Raw genomic sequence first — 10,359 nt, 5'->3', positions numbered from 1 at the left:
TTTTGGCATATTACCAGTATGTGTTTGAAAGCAGTAATTATTAAGTGAAAGCATGTGGGCCACTTTTGGTAATTAGATAATGATCCTTTGTGGTTTTTTTTAATAATATATGCATATAGCAGTGCAGCACAACGAGTAAGAATGTGTGGGCCTCCCTGCTTAGACAGTGAAGTAAATCTTCCAAGGAACTTGATCCTATGAGTTTTTCAGTATTTCAAATAATCTCGAATTTCAGAATTTCAAATAAACATTCTGGCAAGACTATTCCAATTTTAACAAGCTGACAGTATGTTAATTGGATTTAAGTAATAACTGTTTTCTAACTTTAAATTCAATTTCTTATTCTATTTCAAAAGAAAATAAATTCAATGCTAAGATTATGTTATTTTGATTTGACTATAGGTTCAGTTGCTTTGCCACAGAAAGATGGCTTGTTATTGAGTTCTGCAAACAGATACTGGTTCTTAGCACTCAATGAAGCGAAGTCCATGGCAGTCAATGAAAAGAACGTCTCTTGATTTTAGTGAGCTCTACTTTGAGTTTATGATGAAAAATGTGGACATTACTAGTGAAAATGAGAGTTTGGAATTACTGAACTATACTAATGTACAGAAATTAAATCTCACTCTCTCCTTTTTTCACATTTTGGAAGCCCATAGATTTAGCAAATAATGTTGAACTAGCTGCATGTATACTAGCAGTGTGCATTATTTTATTACACTTTAAAAAAAAACTCAAACAAATCAGTAAAACATTTTTCTGAAGGGCTTACTCAAAATCTCATTGGATCTGATAAAAAGTGCGCTTTGTACACTTTGGAAAGTGAACGTCAGACATTAATCACAGGCTGAGTGGTTATCAGAGGAAGAGCACAGGCTGATTGACAAGGTGAGATAACCTTGAGGGTTCGAATTAGACGCTAGTGGCTTGGCATCCAGAATGTATTCTGCTATGCTAAAAGTGAAAAACAGATTATGAAATAATGTTCTGCAGTATTTCTATCAGTCTATGTGCTCTAGTGCACAGCAGCCTTTTGAAAGGATGATACTTCATTGCACTCTGCAGAGAGCGAAAATCATCTGGATGTGAAAAACCTTTCTAAGATTCTGTGTCCTCTCAAAACTTTCCTCTTTCTTGATATGACATTTATTGAGTATGGGCCTAGCGTTCTGTCCTGGCCCATCAAAGCTCTTTCATAGGGGTTGGGCATGTATTCGAGTACTTTGCTAGTCTTGGATTAAAGCACCTTACAAAATAAAATATTTTTGTTAGTCTTGGAGAGGGCAGGAGAATTTCTTCATTGAAGAATACAGATCCAGTATTCTTCATGACATAGGAGTAGGAATCCTACACATAGGATTTGTGTAAACCTATTACCTGTATGGAGTTGTTAAATTTGTATTGTGTGAAGGTGTGCTTTGGTCAATAGGTTGGTGTATTACAGGTGAACAATATAAAATTTAAAACGAACATGAGTTTATTTCATGGCTATGAAAATATGAACAGGAAGTAAGGCTTCCATGAAGCATAGAAATACAGACAGGTCTGTAATTTAAAAAGACTCTGTATGGTAGCAGTTTCAAGTCACTGCTCTTCTTTTTATCAGTTAGCTAAATATGTAGTGTTTATGTTTTATTTTACTGTAATTTCACAGAGTATAGATGCAGTGTAATCTCACAATTCAAGCTGAGCTTTGTATGTGATGTATTGTGTGCTGATATGTATTTAATTTTAAAATGAAACAATGTCATTGCTCTTTATTTTTATTTTATCATTTACCTACAGAAAAATTTTACCAAGGCAAAATTTTCACTATAACATCACAGGAGGGGAAAAAAAAAAGCAAACAAAACCCCCAAACAAACAACCAAAAAACAGAGGGCAGAATGCTGTTTACCAGTTACCAGATTAATGCAAACAATAATTCTCATCTTCAGCTCATTTGGATCTTTTTTTTAGAATTCAAACTAAATCTACACTACAATAAAATAAAAATGCTTTCTTCTTCAAGACTGGTTTGTTTCCTCTGGTGAAGGTAGTTTGTCAAGTGCTCCAATCTCTGCAAAAAGGAAAAAAAAAAAAAGAAAGAGAATTAACATGTATGTAAGTATGCATATTAATCTTAGCAATTAAATAATGAAATCAAATTTCAGTAGTATACATTTTTATATTTGTCTTCTCTCAACTATAAGAAGCAAATCCTTGAACTTTTTCCTTTTTGTATTTCAATTTATAAACTATTGGGTTTTTTTCCTTTGGAATGTTAATCTCTTCCCTGCTATAATTTCACCTTATTAACCTTATCAGAAAGAGCAGTGACAGAATGGTAATGAAAATACATCAATTTTATTACGTCAATTGATATTGCTGGATCCCAGCTTCTCAAAATTTTTGATACTATCTAATTATGGCTGCCATCCTAAAGCTTGCTTTGTATGGGAAGACTTTAAAGGTGGAGGGAACAATTTTCAAGTGAAAGAGCTGAAGGCCACTTTTAGTTATCACCAAGATATTTCTTAGCAGTTACAATATTCCCTTTATCTTGCAGATCAAAATGTATGTGTAATCTGAATAACCACTCCCTGAATCTGAATCCCAAGAGTGGGAGTTTTGTTTTCCCCCTCCCCTCAAAGGAACCAATATATTTAATATAGTAAAGTTTCACTTGAGCAGAAATGTTAAAGCATCTCTACCATAACAAAGTATGTTTTTCACCTCCTAAATCTACAGTTCTGATTTTGTGTAGGAGTTTCTACTAGGTCTTGGCAATATTGTTAAGGGACAATATCACAACATTCCAGGTCTTTTGAAACCTAGGAATACAAGAACTATCTGAGGGAAAGCCATTTTACCTGATCTGAAGATTCTCATTTTTGTTGGGCATTTTATTTTCTTGCCCAACTTAGCAGCTCTTGGCCTACTCATCAGAGAGTGCATGCTTGAGTTCAACATGTTTCATACCCTTTCTGTTGTGCCCAGTTGTTGGCTTTACTTCCTAGACTCACGTAGCAGTGTAAAGGAGTGTTTAGGGCTGCTTCTTCTCCACAGGGGCACGACAAACAAGCTACTCCCTTGTCCACAGTAAATATACACACTAATAATCTACTGTAATTATTTATTTGAATTATCTCAAGCCCTGAGTACTAACCATGAATAGTGTTTGTTTCAAATGTAAAGCTGATTCAATAAACACTGGGCTGATATTTTCAGTAGTGAGAATTATTTAACTTAGGTGGGTGCAAACTGATGCCAGAGGTCTAGAATTTTGTTTCCTAGATACATAAAAAATGAACAGATCTCTTGAAAATATCTTTTAATAATGAAATTAAAAAACAAATGTAACACAGTTCTTTGTTACTATTCCACAGCAAACACTTGCCTCAAAATTGCTTATAATTTGTCGGATACAAATATAAGAATGTAGAAGTTACATATTTATTGAATTGCCTGCTTTCTGAGATAGAGAATTCCTCAAACATTTGCAGTAAAAATAACTTTTTTTCCTTCCTGTTGTTTTCTTTGCAAGTATATATTACATTTTAAAACATAATATGTGCAGTTTTAGAAGGGCTGAAGAGGTTTTTAAAAGCTCGGAGTTGTGGGTTTTTTTAAAAAAGCAAAACTAATGAAAACTCAGAAGCAGCCAGATTTCTTCTCCATCTAATACTATAACCAAATTACCATTCTTATAGAATCAGTTGTTAAGTTCAGTTTTACAATTCTTGTTACGATTTTGAGACTCCACAGAGTTTTTACTAGCAGCATTTTGAGCTGTTTGCCAACATTCAGCTCACTGTTGTTGCAAATTTATGATATGACTTTACTGTAGAATACGTGCAGAAGGGGAGATGTATTTCGTCACTAAAAACTGTTTGAGAATTTCAACCAACTTCTTCAATTTGTTATTGAATTGTTTCATACTAATACCCATGTAATGAGACTGCATTTAGTTTGTTTTCAACTCTTCTAAAAGCTGGGTTCATACAATTTTAGTAGCAGCCGATAGTATTTTTGCAGTGCTTATAGTAATCAAATGTTATTAGAACCCTGCTATGTTGGATATTCATTGACCTGCAGTTTGGCACTTTCTAAATCAGGCCTATTCCTAAGTGCACAAACATGGAATTGACAGTTCCTTCCCCCAACCAGAGATGCTGTTCAAAATCTTGCACACTCAAATCTGCAGAAGACTTGTACATTCAAGGATAGTCCTGTCTTCTCAGCAAATTTCACACCAGAAAATGTGAAAGATTGAAAAGGTATTCACTAACCTTTGAGATGCAAGTAAGTCAAAAACTCAATTACTGTGCGCATGATGTTTTCACCAGCCAGTGGTCTTCCAAGATTCCCTGTAAAACAAGTTGGTTGTTACTTAATGTTAACACAGTATAAAGATGTATTATATGTGACATTTTGGCTAGGTTTATGTGCACTCTGAAAAAAAGCTACCTGAAATTTCCTTTTCCTTAAAATCTTTAATGGAAAACCTCATTTCATGGAAGAGCAAAGCCCTTTTAAGGTAGGTAACTGCAATTCTCAGGATTGAAATCGCCCAGCTTTGTATGCTACTGCTGCATAGGTGCTGCTTTGACACCCTCATGGTCATGGTCTTTAAAGTCTTACGTGTTCTGTTGCAGAAAGAGTTATCCTCTGTTCTCAACTCTCTCCTTTGTGTCCACTAGCCTGAGATTGAAGGGAAGGGTAAATTTAGCAAATAAATTCATCAGCTTTGCAAAACAGCTAAAAGTTCTTCATGTAGTCTGACTTTGTTTCCAATAAGCCACTCAAGTGGTATAGAAGTGATTCAGAGCCCAAAAGCTAGGCCTGGGACTTCACTCAAAGCTCAGAATATATGTTTTTGCACATGTATCTAATACAATATACTCCTCTTTGATCTTATGGAAGTAGGCCTTTTGATGCTTTTTAAATGGCTCAATTTATCAAGCTCCCTGGGAGCTTGTTATTGCACTTCGAGAGACTGAGAAGTACACTTCCTGTGTCTATTAAAAAAAAAAAAACAAACCAAAAAACCTCTTGCTTTTTATCAACAGGATGGAGAACTGTTCTACTTTAGACAAAAAATGGTAGGTAATTTCCCTAGGATTTTTAGTTCCATGCATATATATACCAGATGGATACCAGTATCTGACTGACAGTCCATTATTACGTCACTGAAAATGCTGTCCCTTGATGGTATCATAGGGGATGTGTTCAATCTCAGAAAATACTCTGAAAGACTGACTTTGAGCAGGTGAATGTTGGAGGAGTACTGCCGTGATGAAGAGACTATTCAGATCTCTAGTGACATACAGGTTGTAAGGCAGACTGAGGTCTGTAGCATAAATAAAAAATATTGATGGGGACTTGTAAGGAAGGAGGTTTCTGGTATATAGAGAGACAGCATTTAAGATATTTGCATCTGAAAGTCTTATCTTCCAGTCTTTGACGGGACACAAAGATACTGTTATTACTTAAATTAATAACAGTTGTATTATTTAAAATTTTCCTTAATTTAATGTTTATTCCCATCTGACCTGTTATGGATTTTTGTTATTATTAATCATTATATTAGTAGTTTATTGACCCAGATTTTATTACCAATGCAATATTTATTGGATAAATGTTTTCTTTTAGTGACTTGAACTATAATAATACATGTCTAGTTCTATATACTCTGCTATTGACCTTACCTCTGTACAGCCAATTACTTGCAGACTGTAGTAAAGAAACAGTCATGCTCTTGAAATTTAAAGATTTTCCTAATTATGCTCACTTCCCCCCTCAAACACAGACCGAGTGTTATATAACTAATACAGCTTACAAGTTCTTCTAGGTTTTCTGGAGAGCTTGTGAGTTTTGCAGCATTCCTTCAGGGAGAGAGAGCAGTCCTTTGCATGAATTCTTTTACACTAGTAATGTGTATGTTATATATAATAATGTGTATGTTATATATTAACATATATTAATTGCCATTTTAATATACTTTTGTAAATAATCAGCAGAATTTAATTTTTAAAAAGTCTTATTTTAATGGAAAATGAAGGTATCTGTCTACTTTGTCTTTTTTAATATTTGAACCTTCTTTGGATAGGAACTCTGTAATAAACTTCAGCTTCAAAGAAAACTTTTGATGAGAGAAGAGCATCTAAGATTAGGTTCATAACAGAAGTAGTTGCACGATTTTCAGGTCCCATCCAGACAAGTTTGGTTGGGTTTACTTGTAATTGCAGAGGTGCAGCAGTACCTGGCAGAAGAGTTCCATAGCACTTAAAGATCATATTCCTGCAAAGTAGTTGGTAGTACATCCACAAACGACAATGCTTTGCAGCGTGAGCTGCGTTGTTTGATTAGAAATGCTTTTCTTTCACATTGCTTCTGACTGGCAAAATATTACTTTTTACACCAGTGTTTAAGCAAGTAGGTTCTTCCTTTTTTTTTTTTTTCTTAAAAATAAATAAAATATCAAACCAATAAAAAAAAAAAAACCCCTGAATACCACACTCCCCTACCAAAACCACCATAGGCACCCACAAAATCTCACTATGTAACTACGTACCAAACTGCAATTGTGCTGAGAATGCAGTAACTAAGAAATGTATTAATGTTACTTCTCTATTTACAAAGTAATTATGTCCATGAAATTGTAATTAAGCACATCTCCTTCAGTTATTCACATATTTAGTGTTAGCTGTGTTTGCGTGGTGCTGGCTGGATTTAAAATAGCCTGCAAGAGCTCTGGGGCAGGGACTTTGTTTTTCCCCATTAGTGCGGCGATGAACGCGATAGGAGTCAAGTAAATACCGCTTGCTTTGGTTGCAGTGAGGAACAGACCACTCTTTGACAGTCTAAAGATGAAATTAAGTCCAGCTCACTTTAGATGTCTGCAGCAGATTTAGTTTCTCCTCAGGAGAAAAAAAAAAACAAAACCAACAGATTAATCTAGAAGTTTCTAGATCTTCTCCTGAAGTAGATGTTCAAAATAAATCCTTAGAGTGCCAGCTTCTCTTCATAAATGAAGTCTAGACAGAAATTGTAGAGGCCCAGCTTTGGATGATGAATCAGGAACAAGGCTGCATCCTTTCCACTGCCATTGACTAAGTTCTGATACGTGCAACATCAAGACAATATGTTGACTTGACTTCAGTTTTGACCAGGTTCTGAATTTTTTAAATGAAGATAATCCGTCTTCCTTAAATACAGTAAATATTTTAAGGCTTATCACGGAGTTGGGTTTTTTTAAAATAGTGAAGACTTTTACAACATAAACAGTGTCATACAGTTCTGAGGGCTGGTTTTATTCTGATACTCCAAAGCTGAAAAATATATTTGCCAGTTTGTATAGCTTTCCCTACCAAAAGATTACTGTATGGGCTCACTTCTTTGCTACAAGGGTAATTAACTCTTTAGTGTCTAGGCTGACATTTTAGGTACTTATTTTAACATATGAAAAGAAAAAATTAGGTTTATATAAAGTAATATGATCTATTATACTTTAGAAGCAACATAATTATGGTACTTTTCCCTAGGCACCAAGATGTTTTAAACCACGACCATGTACAAAGAGCACACTGAATAGCCAAATTTAATTTTTCTTCCTTTCATATGTTTATTAGGATTTTTGTTAAAGTGCAGGAATAGCCTTGTGTCTAGGTAGTTAGTTAACTAAGTAACAGTAAATAAATTACTAAACATAAAAAAAAATAAATCAACAATATGAGCTTTCACAATTTAATTACCTGCTTTAATATCCTCATCAGGCTGTATTTCACGTTTACCAGTGAAACCATGTTTTTCGTTAAAAGATCTGTGGTTATCTACTGCATCTGATAAATAAATTAGAAATCAGAGGAGTTAATCAACTTAACAACAACCTTTGCTATATGGCTTGCTTTTCATGGATTTCAAAGAAAAGATCATGATGGGTGCTTTGATGTACAAAATGACAAAGAAGCAAATAATGTGTCACTGAATAAAATAACCTTTCTTCTGAATTTGTGCTTATGATTTATGTCATTTACAGACCCAGTCCTGTACTGCGTACTTGCTGAAGCTGTTACTGAATTCAGAGGAAGTTGTGAAGAAAAATGTAAGTTTGCGCATTCACATGTGATTTGGGAAGTTGTTTTGGCTACCCTTTCCTCTATTTTTAGAAAATGCTGCCAATGAGTTTGCTTAAAAGAAAACTACAGATAGTTTTTGAATGTTATTCATGTAAACTATCTTACATGACCCTGGTGCCTCTTCTCTCCCCCTTGCAATGGGCATTTCCTTTATCAGTAAAAGCTGACCAATACGACCTGCAACAAAGGATGATTCCTATTATCCAGTCTTAGATAAATGGCACTTTGACAAGTACATTTCCCCATGGTATCTTTGCCAATTTGGTTAGATCTGCTTCAGGGCAAATATACTTCCAGACATTTGCAGAACCAGTTAATACATTTAAGATGCATTAAGCATTTTTTTCTAGATATCCTTAAGGTTAGTTAGAAAGAAGGAAGAGAGTCATAGAAAGTATCTGCACTATTTGTCATGTATTACTGAGACTGACAATATATAAATATTGGTAATGAGTGTTCTTACATTAACAAGAAATAATATTAAAAGGACAGATATTCAAGACAGCTTAGCACTGAGTTTCACTTTTCTTATAATCTACATTAGTGATTCTCCGTCTTTGTAAACCAGTGTGTTCCTGTACTTTAAACACCTTGTACGTTGAATATTTTTCACAGTGAACTGTTAATATTGACAGTTATGAGTTTGCATGTTATTGTTTTATTTTTTTCTTTAATTGGGAAAAAAAATTAGTAGTATAATAAAGCCAGGCAGGGAAGCCATTTTCAAATAGATTTATAATGGTAAAATCTGAAATACATTGAGAAGTGCCAAAATGCCACATTTTGTCATTTTTCCCTTGACATCTAAGATGCTGTAACATTTTGTAACACTTCCACAGAGGGATGTATTTGTCATACGAAAATTACAATTCAGAAGCACAAAGAGTGACCAAATGCACTTCTGTACGTAAAGCAAAGCACAACTCTGCTTTAGGAAAGAACAGTTATTGTTTAAGACAACTGATTTCTGTAAGAGGCATCTAAAAAAAAAATATTTAAACAAGTATTCTCCCAAATGAGTTTCTTCAGTCTTGCAGATTTAGATGAAATTATTGTAATCATCAGAAAAGTGAGTAGCAAAATACAGCAAACTGGTTTACAAGAAAAAAAACAAACAAAACTTCTGCATTTTTAAATAATGCAAAAAAGGGTGCTTGACTTACGTGGCCCAAGTAGGTAACCAGCACTATTCAAAGTCCAGCCCCTTTTTTCTTTTGCCTTAAAGAAAAAAATGCAAGTATGTTATTGCATGAACCGCACAGTGCTCTCTGAAGACAAAGCAAACAGCACCCAAAGGGACATTGTCTTAGCAGAGACTGTCTTCTGAAGGCTTGAAATAAAGAAATGTTATAAAAAATACAAGCCAATTATTGAAACAAATATTAACGGTGAACTCTTGCCCCGTCCCCATCTAAGTCAATAGTTCTGCTATTGACATCCGTGCGGTGTGCAGGTTTCACACCATACAAGTGAAACTGCAAATCACACTGTTTTGTAAGGGCAGAAATTTTGACTTTATACTTCTAGTTTACATTACCACCTGATTATCACCTTAACAAACAGCAATGCTTTCTTTTAATTTTTTTTATTTACATGATAGCATCTTTATTTTAAAGGTCCATACGTACACTGCCTTTTCTGGGACAGATGAGACATCCCATTCAATTTTGGTCTCTAAACTCGACGCTCTTTTTTTTTTTTTCCCTTTAGTCGTATTATTTGGAGAAGTCAGCATCTAGAACCCCCAAGTTCTTAGCTAAAAACCTGTTTAACGCCCAAAATATGTTTGAGTGTTGCACCTTGTCCAGCTGAATATCTGAATAGAGTGTACATCACTGCAAGGCTCGGCAGCTGAGGCACGGGTGCTGCCCAGCAGGCAGGATCTCCAACAGCAAAATTAGTACTTACTGAGAAAACCAGTCCAACGGTTTCTGACAGGGCGGCACAAAGGATTAAAGACAGAAACAGGAGACTGGTGCACCTCTGCATCTGGAAAGAGACCGTACTGGGGTAAATGCCGGGAGCGACCGCTTTGCCTTCCAGTTACTGTTTCCCCCGGGAGTGCGGACACGGGCGCGGGGGCGAACCTTCCTCCCGCGGGGTTGCAGCCACCGGTTTGGCTCCCGGAATCCCCCCGGGAGAGAGGCCGGGAGGTGGGGAGGGAAGGGAGTACCTTGAGCCGGAGGGGGACGGCCCGTCCCTCGCAGCGCTTCCCCGGGGCTGGCGGCTCGTCCCGCGG

The 10,359-nt window shown here is 35.6% G+C and overlaps 1 protein-coding gene across 2 annotated transcripts; it reads right to left on the bottom strand.

The window, feature by feature from the left end:
* Positions 1–1,745: 1,745 nt before the first annotated feature.
* Positions 1,746–10,109, bottom strand: GAL (galanin and GMAP prepropeptide). Of its 2 annotated transcripts, XM_010123414.2 has the most exons (6): positions 10,029–10,109; positions 9,284–9,338; positions 8,226–8,297; positions 7,737–7,823; positions 4,272–4,349; positions 1,746–2,059 (listed from the first exon to the last, which is right to left on the bottom strand). In XM_010123414.2, exons 1-6 carry the CDS (start codon positions 10,107–10,109, stop codon positions 2,007–2,009), a joined length of 426 nt encoding a protein of 141 aa, XP_010121716.1. In that variant the 3' UTR covers positions 1,746–2,006. The 2 variants fall into 2 exon arrangements, with proteins under 2 accessions (XP_010121716.1, XP_010121723.1); XM_010123421.2 differs by lacking the exon at positions 8,226–8,297.
* Between the last annotated feature and the right edge of the window lie 250 nt (positions 10,110–10,359).

This window comes from Chlamydotis macqueenii, chromosome 5 (genome assembly GCF_036417535.1).
Source record: "Chlamydotis macqueenii isolate bChlMac1 chromosome 5, bChlMac1.mat, whole genome shotgun sequence".
NCBI classification, from domain to species: Eukaryota; Metazoa; Chordata; class Aves; order Otidiformes; family Otididae; genus Chlamydotis; species Chlamydotis macqueenii.
This window is presented reverse-complemented; position numbering and strand designations above follow the sequence as displayed.